A 19,145-nucleotide genomic window follows, 5' to 3' on the forward strand; every position below is an offset into this window, starting at 1 on the left:
CTTAGAAGGTCTTTCTGAGTCCCTGGCTAGTTATACTCCGGAAATGAAAACAGGTTCTTATCATAAACAGACATGGAGGTATCTACCTGCTTCCCCTTCCAAATCTGGATTCAATCCTGAGAAATACTGATGGGCCCCCGGATTCTTTTCATATATAACTTAAATCTGTAATTTGCTTCCATCTTCCTTTAAGAAGCATGCACACGTCTTTCCCGTTTGAAAAAGGAGGACTGCATTCTCTTCTCTACATAGAACACAGACCTACCAGCCCAGATCTCACATTTAAAAGCCTTTTCCAGTACTCGTTACATGAGCTCACCGAGGCTGCAAAATAGTGCGCGAAACTGTCATGAGGATTCCACTGCACAGCTCCAATGTCCCACTTGCTCTGGCGTGAGATCTTCCGGTGACCTTCGAAGGGGGCATCTAGATTGACGATGTATAGGAATCGGCGGCTAGGAAAACAACATCAATATTTTAACAACAGAACAGCATTTGCATGAAGATAGAAAAGCACATTTGGAATGACATATAGTACGCAAAAAAAAAATCCCCAGATGCACATGATGTTTATTGACTCTGAAAGGCATACAAGTGACCAGAGTAACTCGCGGCTGCTGTACCCCTGCAAGGTCTGCCTCTAGAGATGGCCCTCCCTCCTGTATCCCCAGAATCCTGACCTCCTCCACCAGATTCAGCTCCTCAGGCTTTCCTATTCCCCCAGCTAGGATCATAGCTGATTCCACAGACCCCCACTACACAGTCTGCATTTCAACTACTGCACCTATCTCCATAGCAGAACTGCTCTTGTAAAGGCTCTTGTCTCAAAGCAGCTGAACGTTTTGGGGTATGGACCACGTCTTGAATATCTCTGTATTCCCTCGTCGTTAGGCAGTGCTTTGCATTCAATAAGTGTGGGTAAAACCAAACACATCACTTATCACTTAGCCAAACATTCTGTAGAAAACCTCAGATTCCCATGCAAGTTGACGACCTGGTGACAGGAACCAAATTAACACTATTGGAAGGGAGAAGAGCAACCAAAAAATAATAATGATGAAAACAATAATCATAGTAAGTGCCAATAATGTTCACAGTGCCAATCAAAAAGAAGGACCTGAAAACGGGGAGGTCTTTTGTTCACCTATTTGCTTTCTAAGGAAAAAATCCTTGGTGGGTGGATCAACCTCTCAGCAGCCATCAGCAGCTCTTTGCTGGGAAGTGCTCTGAATGCCCAGGGTATCAGCGACGACAGGTGGGCTAGACAACGAAGACAAAGCTGAACTGTCTCTGCTCAGAAGAGACAGGAATTGGAACGTAAAAGTGGCAGTTCGAACTCTAGCAGAAGCCCTAGGAGGCACAGGTTAAGAGAGAAGGAAAGCACAGGTTAAGACACAAATTCAGAGAGTCTGTGGGGCTTCTGAGAAAGCTGGTGCAGAACAAAGGCCTAGAACCTCTGACCTCTTCCTAAGGAATCACCTGATCGTACGGCAGGCAGGCCAGCATCTTCTCATTAGAACGAAAACAGGGCAAAGGCCCGACACTATACAAATGACGCGGGTATCAACAGGAGAACCCAGAGACAGCACGGGGAAAATGCAGACTAGCAAAAGGTGGGTACCTCCGGATAAACAGGCCTGACTGAACATACTGGTTGCCTTCATTTCCCCACTGAAGATCACTAGAATAAGGGTGAAATACAAAAGAGAGAAAGCCACAAAGACACAGAAAATGAGAGGAAAAGATGGAAAGCAAGCAGGAAAATGGTAACTGATCTAGAGGAAACGCAGCCAGCACCCAAGGGCCTGCAGGGCGCGGTGACTCACACTGCGGAATCCAGGCTGGCAGGGGCTGGAGGGGCTGGAGGGGGAGCGAAACTACTTCAGAGGAGCCGGGGCTGGGGCCGGAGGGGTGGGCGGGAGGTGCTGCGCCCAGAACAGGGCAGGAAGCGGGGGTGGGACCCTCGGGCCTCCGCCCCTGTGCAGCACTCACTACGCGGGGCTTTCAGTCTCCAGACAGGGATGGTATCAGCAGGACTCTCCTCAGGGGGAAATGACCAGCCCAAGAAAGAACAAAAGCAAACAAACAAAAAACAAAAGCAAAGCCCTGAAGATGATGTCCAGCTGAGCTATTTAAAATCCTTAAAGATGATGCTGTTAAAGTGCTGCACTCAGTATGCCAGCAAATTTAGAAAACTCAGCAGTGGCCAAAGGAATGGAAAAGGTCAGTTTTCATTCCAATCCCAAAGAAGGGCAATGCCAAAGAATGCTCAAACTACCGCACAACTGTGCTCTTCTCACATGCTAGCAAGGTAGTGCTCAAAGCCCTTCAAGCTAGGCTTCAACAGTATGTGAACCGAGAACTTCCAGACACCTCGGCACACTCCAACAAAAGGGCCAGGCTCCCGACTGCTTTCCCTACCGTGAACTGCACCATCACACACGTAAGCAGAGACTGCACTTACTCTTTTAATATTAACACAGAGCCCGTGAGCGTCAGTCATGGAGGAAACTGGAAAGACAGAGACGAAAACAACCAAAAGGATAAAAAAAAGGAAGCGGGCAGCACAGAGGAAAGAAGAAAGCCGACACTTAACGGCCTCAGAGACGTAACAGAAGACAAGGCGAAGAACGGAGAACAGGAGCTCTGAGAAACTAAAGGAACAGCTGCTGCTGCTAAGTCGCTTCAGTCGTGTCCGACTCTGTGCGACCCCATAGACGGCAGCCCACCAGGCTCCCCCATCCCTGGGATTCTCCAGGCAAGAACACTGGAGTGGGTTGCCATTTCCTCCTCCAATGCATGAAAGTGAAAAGTGAAAGTAAAGTCGCTCAGTCGTGTCCGACTCTTAGCGACCCCATGGACTGCAGCCCATCAGGCTCCTCCATCCATGGGATTTTCCAGGCAAGAGTACTGGAGTGGGGTACCACTGCCTTCTCCAAAAGATCAGCTGAAACTTTTAAATCTGATGGAAGGGTTGGAAGTTACAGTTGACGAAAACTCCAAGAATGCAGGACTTCGCTTGCTGTCCAACGGGTAAGACTTTGTACTTCCCATGCAAGGGACAGGGGTTCGAATCCCTGGTTGGGGAACTAAGATCTCACATGCTGTACGGTGTGGCCAAAAAAAATAAACAAATAAACTCTCAAAATGCAAAATCAAAAGACCAAGAGATCAGAAGAGAATGCATACAGGATATCCAACAAGCCCTAAGAGGAGCTACAGAAAGAATGGGGAAAATTATCAAATACAGAATGCAGGAAAATTATCAAAGACAGAATGCAGGAAATTTTCTCCAAACTAAAAGATACAGCAATCCAGACTGAAAGGGCTCTCCTTGTTAATAAAAATTATTCTGTATTTTACTCTGGTGATCACGTGAGTGCTGCTGCTGCTGCTGCTAAGTCGCTTCAGTCGTGTCCGACTCTGTGCGACCCCAGAGACGGCAGCCCACCAGGCTCACAGGGGAGCCTGGGATTCTCCAGGCAAGAACACTGGAGTGGGCTGCCATTTCCTTCTCCAATGCATGAAAGGGAAAAGTGAAAGTGAAGACGCTCGGTCATGCCCAACTCTTAGTGACCCCATGGACTGCAGCCCACCAGGCTCCTCCATCCATGGGATTTTCCAGCAAGAGTACTGGAGTGGGGTGCCATTGCCTTCTCCTCACATGAGTGCATATATTTGTAAATTTAAGGCTATACCTTACTACACATATTTTAAAGCTCAATATAAGAAAATGAAATGGTGAACTTTAAGATCATGTTGAAAAACAGTATGGATGTATACATGTCTAAGAACACACCAAAACAGAAACACCTGCATGATGTCCCATTACATAATCCTGTTTTCTCCTAGAATGCTACAAATGACAATATCCACAGCAGTCAATACTGAGAAGTCTAACGTTAAGATACAGTTATTCCAGGGCACCTGAAAGTATCTTGTGGGCTGTTAATATGGCTGCTGTGCTGTGCTCCGTTGTCAGTCATGTCTGACTCCTTGCTACCCTTTGAACTGTAACCCGCAAGGCTCCTCTGTCCACGGGATTTTCCAGGTAAGAATACTGGAGTGGGTTTCCATTCCCTTCTCCAGTTAATATGGCTACATAATGCTAAGTTGTTTTTCTTTTTGTTTGGATAAAGCAGGTAATAATGTCAGAAAGGGGAGGTGGGTCCCTCTAAGTGCCCAGCAAAATGAATGAAAAAAGACATACCAAATCAGTCATGGTGAAAATTTCACACACCTAAGAGGTAAAGGTAACACTAGGGATAAAGATAGGATTTCTCCAAAGATAAAAAATAGGTCACATACAGAGTCCAGAATCAAAATAGCATAGGACCTCTTGCCAATAACACTGAGAAAAAGAACCCTGAATGGGTTATATGACTATATTGGCAGGAGGGAGAAAGGCAGGTGTTTATATAAGGGACTCACAGACCAAATAAAAATGCTCAATACTCATCTTCTATTGTAAGAAGTCACTTTGAATATTTATGATGGATAAATCAAGATACAGCAGTATATGTAGTATGTGTGTATTAGTCACTTAATTATGTCCAACTCTTTGCGATCCCATGGACTGTAACTCGCCAGGCTCCTCCGTCCATGGAGTTCTCCAGGCAAGAATACTGGAGTGGGTTGCCATCTCCTTCTCCAATACGTACTATACCACTTGGAAAACTGGAGGCAATCCAAAAATAACAATAAAAAGAGTCTCAAGTGGACAGAGTGGACATTATACAGTAGTAAAGGGACCAACCCAACAAGAAGGTGTAACAATTGTTAAATATATATGCACTGAATACAGGAGCACCCACATACATAAAGGAAATATTAACAGACATAAAGAGAGAGATAAACAGTAATACAATAATAGCAGGGGACATTAACACTCCACCTTCATCAATGAGCTTGCCAGCATTTAAAATTTTCAGACTTTCAAATCTCAGACATTGCAGTGGATGTACAGTGGTATCTCGTTATTCCCAGTGACTAGAGAGATTCATCGTCTTTCATGTGCTTGTTGGCCACTGATACTTTTTCTTTCATGAAATGTCTATTTGAATCTTTGGCTATTTTAAAAATTAGGTTGAAACAGAGACATTCGTATATTATCAATACAGTGTCAAATAAATTATTTTTCAAATAAAAAAAAAGTCTCAAGTGGTTGCCTCTGAGGAGAGAGATTGGGGTGGGGAAAGGGTGAGGTGGAATTCTGCTGACGATATAAGCTTTATAATGCTACTTGACCTCTTAAACATGTCTAGGCATTTCTGTCATTAAAAAAAAAAAAGAGAGAGATGTTTAAAAACTGATCAGGAGCAATTTCTCTTGTGGTCCTGTGGTTAAGACTCTGTGCTTCCAAAGCTGGGGGTGCAGGTTCAATCCCTGGTCAGGTAACTAAGATCCCACATGCTGCATGGCACAGCCAAAAAATAAAAAATTTAAAATAACTGATCCAGAAATTAATAATATACACCAAAACCAATGAACTGTACATTGAAATGGGTGAACTGTATGGGTATGTGAATTATAGCTCAATAAAGCTCTTTTTTAAAAAAGTGATTGAGGGAGGGGAGAAAGAGACTTAGCAAATTTTCTTCATCTATGCATCCACTGTGGTACAAGAAAGTGGTATCTGGAGAGAGGGGGTCAGAGGGAAAAGGGAAACTTCCTTTCCATTACGCGTCCTTTTGAGTTACTTAATGTTTGCAATGGTCTTATTTAAAAGTAAATTAAAACATGACTTCAAAATTAATGAATAGAAAACAACTTCATTTTATAAATGGGTCCACAAACCACAAAGTTAATGAAAATACAGCTGAATTTGAGAGGTAGCGATCTAGAACAACATCAAAGGGAAAGGGGGACCCTGACCATTAAATGCTATCATACCGGTACAGTGTTAGGGTGATCAGCAAACGCAGGGATGGACTTCGTTTGCCAGAATCTTAATTTTGAACCAGAAGACACTACAGCGATTACGTAATTCAATTTCTTCATGATGAAATCCAATTCCTTTATGAGCAAACTGAAGTCCAAGGAGGCCAACCGAATACACATCCGGGGGCTCATAATCAATGGAACCCAGATCCTCCCAAACCTAGGAACCAACTACCTGTTAGATTGTACCAGACAGCATCCTTCCGAAGAGTCCGCGCATTAAACAGAAAATGGCGATTTCAAGACCACACTGCCAGTGACGAACTAACATCTCAAAGCAATTTTATTGTTCACCTGTTAGAGCAGAGATGCAAATAATCCCCGTGAGGACCTCTGAGGTCACTAGGAGAGTGGAATACCTGTGGTGGATTCATTTTGATATTTCGCAAAACTAATACAATTATGTAAAGTTTAAAAATAAAATAAAATTTAAAAAAAATAAAAAATAAACCCAGTGACTGTAACCCTTACATTAAAGAGGCGCTCTCCAATTTCCCAGAAGCCTCTGGATTTGCAACTTACTCCCGGAAACCGCGGCAGACGAACTCCGCCAGCTCACTTACCCGGAAAGCACTGCATGCTGCCCCACGCAGTCCACGGACATGGCGGTCGCCTGGGAGAGAGAAGAGGCGTTCAGTCCTGCCAGCGAGACCAGCTCAGGTCGGGGAGGACAGGCAGGTAGGCACCTGCGGGTCTTCCTCTTCCCATGGCCCAGGCAGTTCCCTACAGTGGACTCTTTAACCCCCTTCTAGTTCTCATCCGAATCTCACGTTCATCTTCCACAACAGGGCAGCTGAGATCTATTCCACCAGGGGTACACACCACCAAGCGGGTAGAGTCTAAATGGAGGAAACAAGCCCTGGAATTGTCCGAGAATCCAACTAGTTCACAGCAAACTGAGCTACTAAGAGCTCCTTCCAAACACACACACACACACACACACTCCATACCTTTCCAAAGGGTGTGGACTTCTCCTCCAAGCTAAATGGCAATTGAATATTTTCAAACCACTTCTACTGACTCTACAGTCATATTCTTGTGATGCTTAGTTTCTATTTAATCTGAGATTTCCAGCATTTTACTGGTTTCCATTTCCCAGGTCTCCCAACTTCTAGGGAGCACCAGCTTTTCAGGAGCCGATGTCCAATTTCCAAAAGACCACACTGAATCAAGGAGATTTGCATGCAGGCTGGAACATGAGAATAATTTTAATCATGGCAGTTACAGCCCTAAATTCTCTTATTTGGACAAATCCAAGTCGTGTTGCATTCCCAGGGCATTATGTGAAACAGTCTGTGCTGTTGTTTGCTTATTAAGTGCTCTAAGCTCTTTCCAAGAGATAGTCCAGAGAGAATGCATTTTGAACATCCTGCTACACTCACAAATCACAAATGGTAAACAGAAATTCTCTTCCTCACTTTCATTGGTCTTCTTAATGGGTTTCTCACTCATATGCCCCCAAGAAACTTGTAATATTAGGGACAAGATGTCAGAGTGTTTTCATGGAGGCTGAGAAGGGGATTATTACGCATTCTTCATTTCACTGGAGTCGTGAGCAGAGAAATGCCCAGCTGCAAAGACAGGCTCTGAAATGAAATGCCATTTCCAGAACTCTTCTGGACAATTTATACACTAAGGACATGAAAGAGGGCAAGATGGTACCTGCAACCAGGAGCAGTACCATTTTTCTAGAGGGTGTGTGGTAGCAAGAATCCTAGGGTGGCTCCAAGATTCTGGGCCCTTGATATTCACACACATTCTCCCCGTTAGTCTAGGTACTAATCTAGTAAAAGCACTTTGAGGTGTATTAAGGTCCCACATCAGTTCACTCTAGGATAAAAGAGATCTGAAACAACCCCAATAACCCAAATGCCCATCAGCGGATGAATGGACAAACAGAGCATGGTATACACACACAATGGCAAACATGCTGCATTGTGAGTGAACCTTGAAAACATTACACTAAGTGAAATAAGTCAGAAAAAAAAGGGTAAATACTGCGAAATTCCACTTATATGAGGTGTCTAGAGAGTACAACAGACGTAGCCAGGGACTAGGGGCCTGGGGGTGAGGTGATTCGGTTTAGTGAGTACATAGTTTCCATCTGGGATGATGAAACAGTTATTGGAGGAGCGGACAGAGCTAGAGAGACCTCCACATCAGCCCTTTAAAGGCAGGTCCAGAGGTCAGAGCCAGAGGAAGTCAGAGATTTGGAGGGTGAGGGATTTAACATGGAGAAGACTCTGCTGCCGGCTGTGAAGATGGGCAGACCACATGGCAGAAGCCCAGAGTGATCCCTTAAATAAGAGTTGGCAAAAAACAGGGACCTCAGTCCCATAACCCCCAGGAACTGAATTCTTCCAACAACCTGAATGAGCTTGTTAGCAGATTCTTCCCTAAGTCATCTGGGGAGCCCCCAGATGAGGACACAGTAAGTGATGACTGGCTTTCAGCCTATAAGACACCAAACAGAGAAAGCAGCCTGGACTTCTGACCTACAGAGTGTGTGTGTATGTGTGTGCATGCTTGAACACACATGTGAGCTCAGTCATGTCCAACTCTTTGTGACTTACAGTACTGTAAGCTAATAAATGGATGCCACTTCAAGCTGCTAAGTTTGTGGTACAGAGACAATAAAGGATGATTCGGCAATAATACCAAAAAAAAAAAGTCATGTCCTCTGACTCTGTAATTCCACCTCCAGAATTTATTCAAAATACAGCAAAACTTTTATACCCAGAGTTGTTGGATTCATGTTATCTATAAGTAAATTACAGGTATCTACACGATGGAATATTCTAGAAGCATTAAGGGGTGGCACAGAAAAATGCAGGAGCCCAGCCTACAATTAGAATATCATAACTCACCATATCTCCTCGTCAGAGTAAGTTATTTTTTAAGAAGTAAAACACAAAAAAACCCACACCTAACTTACACTTCCCTACCCCTACCCACCCCCACAAAAAAGAGGCCAACGTTATATTTGCAGGAGCACATGAAGGAGGGTTATTCTAGGCTGCTCCAAAGGGGGGAAATGGAGACAGAGAAGTGCTTTAAGACAGGATGTGAAATAAACTGATGAGAGTAAAAGATGGTATTTATCCAGGACAGGAGTCCCCCGCAAGGCCTCAGCACCCTCAGTTTTCTCGATGGGGAATGGCTAAGAGATCCTAAGTCCGGATGTCAGAGGGTGAGGAGCCGTGGGGCTCTTGCACAATGCCACTGCAAAAGAGGAAGGGGGCCCCACAACAAGGAGCGAGAACTCCCACCAGCCTGTGAACAGGGCTTGCTGTAAAGTAAGCCGTGCGAGTAAAGGCTTGCACTTTACTTACAGAGGGAAAGTGATATTCATTCCCTACTATGAACTAAAATTTAAATCGGCTACTCAGCCTGAATAACACTGAAAAAAAGTATATGAAAATGTTTAGATGGTAGACATTTTTATGAGATTTTTATTCCTCTAAATGAGTCTACATTCTTATATTATTTATGTGCAGTATTTTACAATAAAAAGCCCTCCTATCTTTTCAAGGTCCCCTTCCAAGCCTCTTCTCTTTCCACTCCGCTCACAGCCTGGGCATGACATTAAAGGTCACTTCAGACCGCTCTTCTGCTCCTCCTTCGGCCCATCTCACACCTCTCCCTCCCAACCCCATCCCAACACTCCAGCCATCTGTTCCAGGGAATTCCTGTGTATGAGCTGCTGCTGCTGACAGGAGAACAAAGCGAATTCTTCAGAATTCCAGGTCCTCAAACTCAGGCAAGCAATCTCTCCTCTTTGGCTTCACACCAGCTGCTTCCTCTGCCTTGAAGACCCCTCTCTCCAGTCTTCACCTGGCTCATTCCTTGCTGTTCTGGCTCTTCTAATTTATTCCAAACCCTCTCCGCTTGCACACATTCAGTGCCCTGCCTATGCTCTCACCATACCCAAGGCTCACCTTTATACAGCATTTACTCTTTGTTTTTGCTTTGGGCTGTGTCACGTGTCATGTGGGATCTTAGCTCCCCGACCAGGGATCAAACCCGCGCCCCCTGCACTGGAAGCACGGAGTCCTAACCACTGGACTGCCGGGAAGTCCCTATACAGCACTTACCATACTTTACAATAAAGTATTTACTTACTGATAGGTCTCTACCACTACACCGCAATTTCTTGAAGGTAAAAATCAATTTGCTAGCACAATGCCTGGTCCATGGTATACACTCCATAAATGCTAGCTACTATAGACAATACAGGGCTTATAAAAGCTTATGCTATACAAAAACATGTACAGAAGTGTTCATGGCAGCATTATTCATAATACCCAAAAAGTGGAAACAACCCCAATGTCCAACAATTGATGAATGGATAAATAAAATCTGGTACATCTATACAATGGTATGTCACAAAGGCCATATATTGTATAATTCCATTTGTATGAAATCCTCAGAATAGGCAAATCTTTTTTTTTTTTTTTTTTATCACTAAAGACCACTCAGTTTTATTAATTAACATATATTAATAGCACATACAGTTGACATAAAACCTTTTACAGTTCACTGTGGGATCCTTGATCAAAATAACCAATTACAAGCACAGAGAAAGATATTCATGCCTTTGATATAATGATCTGAGAAAAGTATTTCTATGGTGTACAGAATGGAGGCTAATTGTTTCACAAACAGGAACCTATGTTAATCACATGACTTTTCCAGGAAGAGTGTCCAGTTCTTTTCTAGGGTATCAGAGAAGATGTCAATATTTCAGCCATGTCAACTAATATTCTGTTGATATTATAAAGATATTACAAAGATATATCAAGATTTCAGTGAACTGTTATTATTGATATATTTCTGTTGATATTATCAAGATACATCAAGATTTCAGTGAACTATTGATATTATAAAGATACATCAAGATTTCGGTGATATTATAAAGATATACCAAGATTTCAGTGAACTGTCATTGTTTCATCCTTAAAAAACAAGTGACATAACTAGTGAAAACTTAGAACAAACCTGCCTTACTTTAATACACAGAATCATTCCCTGATCACCAACATCATGGTGACCTCCAGGGATGTTTAACTTCAATGACAGAACGCCTCCATTTAGATGTTCACTGTACATTTTACATTACTGTGTCCTTAATCTTCTAATGAAGAATAAATATAAATCATGCCCACCTAATACACAAGGGCTTCTCTTATCTTTGGGGCATCAACCATAAAAAACATAAGTTCATGTACAGTAATTCTCCTTTAGAGTGAATTCAGAGAAGAGCAGTGATGAAATGCTTTCTAGTATACATTCTCTGATACTTATTTAGATTTGATGATTGATTAAATACTTTCCTACATGTGTTTTTACATCACTCACATATCTTTCTTATATAAACACAAGCTCATGTTTTCTAAAGTGTGTATTTAGGACAAACCTCTTTCATCACTTATTATATTACCAGGGTTTCTCTCCAGTACGTGTTCTCTGATGATGAGTGAGGTGAGAGTGATGACAGCCTTTGCCACTTTCCTTATGTTTAGGCTTTTCAGTTTCTCTGAAGGATGAATTCTCTGAGGCTGACCAAGACTTGAGCTTTGGGTAAAGGCTTTGCCACGTTTCTTTACATCTGGATGATTTCTGCCCAATGTGAATTTGCTGATGTTGGTAAGGCTTGAAATTTGGTTAGATTTTGCCACAATCCTTACATTTATAAGGTTTCTCTCCAAGTATGAATTATCTGATGTCTAGAAAGAGTTGACTTCTGATTAAAGGGTTTACCACATTTAGTACATTTATAAGCCTTCCTTGTAGGATGAATTTGCTTATGTTGAGTAAGATGTGATTTACAATTAAAGGCTTTGCCACAATATTTACATTTATAAGGTCTCTCTCCAGTATGGATTCGCTGATGTTGAGTAAGACTTGAGCTGTGCCTAAAGGCTTTGCCACGCTCTGTACATTTATACTGCTTCTCCCCAGTATGAATTATGTGATATTGAGTTAGGCTTCCACACCGCTTAAAAGACTTGTCACATTCTGTGCATTTATAAGGCTTCTTTTCAGTATGAGTTTGCTGATGTTGAATAAGATGTGAGCCACAGATAAAGGCTTTGGCACATTCTCTACATTTGTATAGAGTATCCCCAGTATGAATTCGCTGATGCATAGTGAGATATGAACACCTATTAAAGGCTCTGCCACATTCTCTACATCTGTAAGGCTTTTCCCCAGTATGAATTACCTGATGTTGAGTAAGATTTGAGCAACAGGTATAGACTTTCCCACATTCCTTACATTTATAAGGTCTCTCCCCAGTATGGGTTTGTTGATGTTGAGTAAGACACGAGGAACAGATAAAGGCTTTGCCACACTCTGTACATTTGAAAGGCTTCCTTTCTGTATGGATTTTCCTATGGCTACTTACATTTAATGATTTAGTGACTATTTTCCCACATGTGTTACTCTTGTAATGTTTCTCCACATTCTCAATACTCTGCTGTTGTCTAAGTTTACAAGACTGATTACAAACTTTACTATATTCACTACAATTATAAGCCTTCTTTCCAATATCCACACTTTTATACAGAGAAACATCTGCTCTTTGATAAAAGATATTCCTACATTTATTACTTCCAGAATCATTGTTTAAAAATTGATTTCCCTGGTGTTTCATGAGACTTGAGCCTTGGTCAATGTTATGTCCAGTTTCATTGAATAAATACTCTCTCACCCCATCATACCCCATCATAAAGACTCTTGTAATTATTGGGGGTAGAGCTCTTGCTTAAAGCCTTACTCATTTTATGATACATGAAAAGTTGTCCTGCATTAACTACACCCCCATATGCATTGACCATTGATGTCTGAATAATGTCTCTTCCAGTATTATCAACATTGCAGATTTTGAAAAAGGGAAAAAATATCTGTTGTTTGAAGAATACTGAACCCTTGCTAAAGGATCTCTCAAGTTGATTACACTGGGAATCTTTTCCCTCTTTTTTAAATTTCTGGTCTTCAGACATATTTGAATGTATGTTTAATTGAATATTGCATTTAGAGTGGTTTGAATGATTATCTGCAGTAGAGACTAGATGACTTTCCAGATTTTCCACAGTTCCTTTCAGAGAACATGTATATGTCAAAAAACGATGTGGGTCTTTGCTGACAAACATACACTTCTCTGCAGATGTTAGTGACTTAAATTGGTCTTTTTCCCAGTTTGATTCACAACCTTGATTTCTCTTGGCAGTAATGTTTACATTATGAGAAACTGTCCCAGTTGGGTTATGTCCATCATAACATCCTCTCTGTCCTTCACATGCCCGTGTATGTTCCCAGTCTTTCATTAAATGTAAATTTACAAGGTGAAATATTTCATATATTTATAGGTTTTCTATTGGACATAAATCTTCGAAGCCTGGATTTCTTGGCATCACACACTGGGTGTGTAGAGAAGACGCAGCTGGGTGTATGGGTGTTGTCTCCACTCTCCTTATATTCCTGGAATCCTTCCTTTGCTCCAGAAAGGTGACCAGGTCTGGCTTAGAGACACAAGTCCCAAGGAGGCCAGGTTCCCGTACTTCTCTAGCATCATGTCTCTGTACAATTCCCGCTGACCGAGGTCCAGGCACTCCCACTCCTCTTGAGTGAAGTCTATGGCTATATCCTGGAATGTCAGCCATCCCTGAGAAGCTGCCATTTCCTCCTCTTCTTCCTCCTGCTCTGTCTTCTCTGGGGATGTTATGTAGCAAACACACCTCTGCATCTTGAGAAAATACCTTCAAAGGCATCCGCACAGCTCTATAACCTGCAACCACCACAACTACAGACAGAAGGACCTTGAAAAGCTGAAAAGACCCACCTCTCCTGTCCTGTCTCAGGAGAGATTCAGCAACAATCACTTCCTACCTAGAGACCAGCCTGTGAACTTATTTCTTGATTGTTCTCTCCTTAGAGAGAGCTCCTCACCCTGAGCTCACACAGACCGTGTGAGCTGACTGACTTCCCCGGTCCAAATCCAGCTAGGCCAACCCTGCTGCCTCTCCTGATTGAAGCTGGGCCTCAGCTCTCACAAATGGACCAGGAGCCATGTCCTTAACCCAGGCCTCCCCTTAGAAGCCCCTGGAGCACTTCCTACAAACCACACTGATGCTCCCACAGGACGGACCAGGCAAATCTATATAAACAGAAATTAGATTAGTCGCTGCTGCCTAGAGCTGGGGTATCAGGGTACTAGGGGGCTGATGGCTAAAGGGTACAGGGTTTCTTCTTGGGGTGACAAAGATGTTCTAAAAATTACTGTGGTCAAAAAAATTTTTTTTTAATTACTGTGGTCAGAGTTACACACTTTGTGAATATACTAGAACCCACTGAATTGTATACATTTTAAACAAGTAAATCGTATGATGTGTGAAAAATATTTCAATAAAACTGTTACCCAAAAAATATTATGGTAAAACACTTTCATCTTTTAAAAAATAACAGGTATAAGACTTTATAACAGTCAAATGACACTGAATTTGGAGATGAATTGCAGTACACATCCACTTTGGGTTTACAGTTAAATCTGGGTACAAACACAAGGTTGTGTTAGAAAGTTGATCTCTGGGAAGAATCTGTAGCACAGATTCATAGGATTATCTTTCTGCCTTGATTGGATGCAAAGGAAAGCCTCCCTAGGGGCCTCTGCTACCTGCAGAACAAAAGCTAGTGTTGGTTTCTTTGAAGGGACTAGGAAAGAAAACAGCTCTTTCTCTTTAGACCCCAGCTGAATTAGAAAGAGCTGTCCAAAAAACAGAAATGTTTTGCCTACCATCCTTCTAAATGATGCAAAGTGGAAACATTCAGTCAATGCAAATCAGAGCTAGATCAGTTCCCCTAAGATCAGGATGTCATGTGCCTGAGCACAGACTGTAATGTATGCGTTACGAGACTCCAAAGAATAATTCCACAAACTGAAACCCACTGATAGAAAAGGATCAGAGCATTTAACATGACAAGATCCGATCGCTTTAAATTAGAGCCGACACTGTTGCCAAGCCTGCTTTCAAACCACCCTTGCCTAAGGCTCATGAGAGGTTATCTATCAGAGGTTTGCTTACACCCTGCGCACAATGAGCCTTTCTTGGGAAAGGCTCTCCCTCTTTATTTATTATTTCTTCAGTTCAGTCGCTCAGTCGTGTCCGACTCTTTGCGACCCCATGAATTGCAGCACGCCAGGCCTCCCTGTCCATCACCAACTCCCAGAGGAACTGGAGTATAATTGCTTCACAATGTTGTGCTGTGTGAGCCGCCACTGCACAACAAAGTGAATCAGCTATTACGTATGTGCGTGTGGGCTAGGTCGCTTCAGTCCTGTCCGACTCTTTGCAACCTTATGGACGGTAGCCCGCCAGGCTCCTCTGTCCATGGAATTCTCCAGGCAAGAATACTGGAGTGGGCTGCCATGCCCTCCTGCAGGGGATCTTCTCAACCCACCGATGGAACTCGAATCTCCTGCACTGCAGGCGGATTCTTTACCCAATGAGACGCCTAGGAAGCCCCGGCTATATGTACACATATATATGGGGGAAGAAAATGGCAATCTATTCCAGTATTCTTGCCTGAAGAATTCCTTGGACAGAGGAGCCTGGTGGGCTGCTGTCCATGGGGTCGCACAGAGTTGGACACAACTGAAGCAACTTAGCAGCAGCAACAGCATACATATATATGTTCTCCATCTTGGACTTCCTCCCACCACCACCCCCATCCCACCCATCTAAGTCATCATAAAGCACTAAGCTGAGCTCCTTGTGCGTTACAGCAGGTCCCACTAGCTATCTATTTTACCCATTAGTGTACATAAGTTAATTTCCAATCTCCCAATTCATCCCACCCTCCCCTTGCCCTGTGTCCCCATGTCCACTCGACATCTGTGTCTCTATTCCTGCCCTCAACACAGATGTATCTGTACCACTTTTCAAGACTCCACATATATGCATTAATGTACAGTGTTTGTTTTTCTCTGCCTTACTTCACTCTGTATGAGACTCTAGGTCCATCCAAGTCTCTACACATGACCCAACTGCATTCCTTTTCATGGCTGAGTAATATTCCATTGTATAGATGTACCACAAATTCTCTACCCCTCCATCTGTTGTTGGACACTTAGGTTGTTGAAGTGAAGTCTCTCCCTTTAAAATGAGAACATCCTCACTTCCCCACAAACTCAAATGGTACAAACTGGTTTCACAAGGAAAGTCACCTAAACTTTCTGAGTCTCAGGCTCCTCATTTGTAAAATAAGAGGAGAGATGAGATGACTCCCAAAGGTCCTCTTAGTTCCATGAGTCAGGCCAAGATTGCTGCTTCCTCAGGCAACTTTTCTAACATCAACATTGTAATGAACATGCATCAAGCATTTAATGGACACTGATCCCTGCTAAGGGCTCTGCATAATTATCTCATTTAATCCACGTGGAACTTGGTAGTTGGAGAAAAGAGTTCCCAGCAGGCATGAGACTGCTAACCTTACAAAGGCTGGCTTACAAGGCTGACTCCTGACTGGTAGCTCGGACCTGAGGCGGAGGGGTTGGGGTGGGGGTGGGAGGGTCCCATATTCCCTAATTGATAAGAAGAGCTTGCTGTGTCTAACTGTACGTACAAACAACATGGTTTATGCAGAGCCACTGTTGAGCCTCAGGGAATGCAGAATTTTGGTCTGTGCTAGCCAGAAGGTTCCTACATGACCAGCGCCAAAGAAAAACCTTGGCCACTGTGTCCCAAGGGAGCTTCCCTGGTAGACATCATTACATGGGTGTCAAAATTCGATGCTGGAGGAGTTAAGCATGTCCTGAGCGACCCCATGGGAAGATGACTCAAAAGCTCACGCCCGGTTTCTTCCAGGCTTCACTCTTCTTCCGAGATGTTGCTTTGTGTCTTTTGCTCCAATAAATCATAACTGCAAATACAAGTGTGAATCCTCCCAGTGGAACTTGAGACTGGTCTGGGGAATTCTGGACACAGGTAGGTACTGTTACCACAGTTTAGTGAATGAAGAAATTGAAGTCTAGAAAGGAAATAAGTTGCCTAAGATCACACGACAAATAAGTGGCCTAACCTGGATCCTAATGCCAAACCTCCAGCTCCAAACCCTCTCTGCTCTATGCTCTTCCCTCTTCCCTCACAGCATTTTAAAACTATTTATTTATTTTTGGCTGGGCTAGGTCTTCACTGCTGTATGCAGGCTTTCTCCAGTTGCAGTGAGCGGGGACTCCTCTCAGCTGTGGTGCTCAGTCTTCTCATCGTGGTAGCTTCTCTTGCTGCAGAGCACAGGCTCTAGGGCGGGCTTCAGTAGTCACCGCACACAGGCTCAGCAGTTGTGACTTGCAGGCTCTGGAGCACAGGCTCAATACTTGTTGCACACAGGCTTAGCTGCTCCACATCATGTGGAATCTTCCCAGACCACGGATCGAACCCATGTCCCCTGCACTGGCAGGCAGACTCTTATCCACTGCATTTTTGTATCAAGTTTTCTAGAAAACAACCTGCAGCATTCACATCATAATAGTCACTTCCACCAAAACTAGTCCTACCATTTCCCTCCATCCCTGTAGTTCTCAAAAAGTAAATCTAGAAAGTGAAAGTGAAGTCGCTCAGTCGTGTCCGAATCTTTGTTATCCCACAGACTGAGACTATAGTCTACCAAGTTCCTCCGTCCATGGGATTTTCCAGGCAAGAATACTGGAGTGGGTTGCCATTTCCTTCTCCAGGGGATCTTCCCGACCCAGGGATTGAACCCAGGTCTCCCGCATTGTAGGCAGATGCTTGACCATCTGAGCCACGAGGGAAGTTCCCTAGAATCTAGAAAAGCAGGGATCAAAGCTGGATTGCTCGACATCAGTGTATTGACTATAAATTATTCGTAATTTTCTCCTTAGCTAATGAATTTGCTGAATTCTTTTTTGTTTTTTTAAGAGCAAAAACCAGTCCTCAAGTCTTCAACTGTCTAGAACAGTTTTAATAATGCTGAGACTAATAAGTCATCCACCACCAGGGGCACCAGAGAGCATGCTTTCTCCTGAGATGCCTCCTCAATTTCAAAGTAGCAAGAAAAGAAAAAAATGAAAAATTATGAAGAAAATTTGTATGAACCTAGGATATGGATTTTTCTTAAGAAGACTGAAAAGGTACAATCCATAAATTCAATTGCACTAAGCTTAAACTTCTGTCCATCTAAAAATACCATTAGAATAATGAAAAGGCAAGCCACAACCGGGAAGAACATATTTGCAACTTACGTAACTAAATACAGGATTAGAATTCAGAAAAATTTTTACAATCTATGAGAAAGAGACAACTCAATTTTTAAAAAGGGGTATAAGACATAAACAAGCATTTGACAGGAAAAAAAATGTGAAAAGATACTCATCTTCACTGTAATCAGGGAAATATAAATTAAACCCCCAAATAATGGGCCATTTCATATGTACTAGATAAGTGAAAATCAGATGTAGAGATGAAAGCATGATGTGGGTGGGGATTTTTTGCTTGTTTTGTTCTGATTATCAGTCCATTCAAGCTGCTATAACAAAACACCATAGACAGCAAATTTTTTTTTTTTTTTTAAGATGCTGCTGGGCCTTCGTTGTTTTGCACGGGCTTTCTCTATTTGTGGTGCTAGGGCTTCTCATTGCAGTGGCTTCTCTGGCCCTAGGGCACGCTGGCTTCAATGGTTGTGGTGCACAGGCTTAGTTGCTCCAAGGCACATGGAATCTTCAGGGACCAGCGATTGAATCACATCCCCTGGGCAGGCAGATTCTTATCCACTGCACCACCAGGAAAGTTCAAAAGGGTGAATTTTTATTGAACATTAAGTGTACCTTAATAAACCCGTACTTCTTTTAAATCACTTTGTGTGGAGGGTGGACTGGAAGGGGGCAAGAAGCTGGGGTGCAGGGAAAGTTTGAGCATTTTGCAAATGCCCAAGCAGAGACATTAAGGAGACAGCTGCTATGAGTCTGCCCTTATCTTCATCACAAAAGTCATGCTCTTTGGTATTTTTGTACTTAACTGTTGAATTAAGAGATCCTTACCTGCACAGTCTACCACCTCCCCCTCTTTGAGTAGACACTAATCTCCATCTTCTTAGTTCCCTGAACTGTACCTTCCCATACCAGAGCCACTAGCCACAAGTGGCTATTTAATGGCAATTAATTAAAATCTAATTAAATTTTAAAATATGAT

The 19,145-nt window shown here is 42.9% G+C and overlaps 1 protein-coding gene and 2 pseudogenes across 15 annotated transcripts in view; all 3 read right to left on the reverse strand.

Moving 5' to 3' along the window:
* WDR59 (WD repeat domain 59) overlaps positions 1–19,145 on the reverse strand; it is an 84,129-nt gene that overhangs the window by 62,033 nt on the left and 2,951 nt on the right. For 6 of the 14 annotated variants that reach the window (XM_086349880.1, XM_086349877.1, XM_086349883.1 and 3 more), the window contains exons 2-3: positions 6,504–6,553; positions 320–455 (exon numbers count right to left, since the gene is read on the reverse strand). In XM_086349880.1, the coding sequence (XP_086206006.1) occupies positions 320–426 (107 nt within the window). In that variant the 5' untranslated portion in view covers positions 427–455; positions 6,504–6,553. Of the gene's footprint in view, positions 1–319; positions 456–6,115; positions 6,235–6,503; positions 6,554–19,145 lie in introns of all 14 variants that reach the window. The other 8 variants (XM_086349881.1, XM_086349878.1, XM_086349891.1 and 5 more) reach the window with 2 other exon arrangements.
* LOC147352920 (uncharacterized) lies at positions 11,473–12,764 on the reverse strand (annotated as a pseudogene). The gene has a single exon (XR_015145238.1). The product of XR_015145238.1 is annotated as an uncharacterized LOC147352920 (transcript).
* On the reverse strand, positions 13,071–13,775 carry LOC147352921 (KRAB domain-containing protein 5 pseudogene; annotated as a pseudogene).

Source organism: Bos grunniens, chromosome 18, assembly GCF_055505025.1.
Source record: "Bos grunniens cultivar Pamir isolate PY7600 chromosome 18, Bosgru_T2T1.0, whole genome shotgun sequence".
Classification (NCBI taxonomy): domain Eukaryota; kingdom Metazoa; phylum Chordata; class Mammalia; order Artiodactyla; family Bovidae; genus Bos; species Bos grunniens.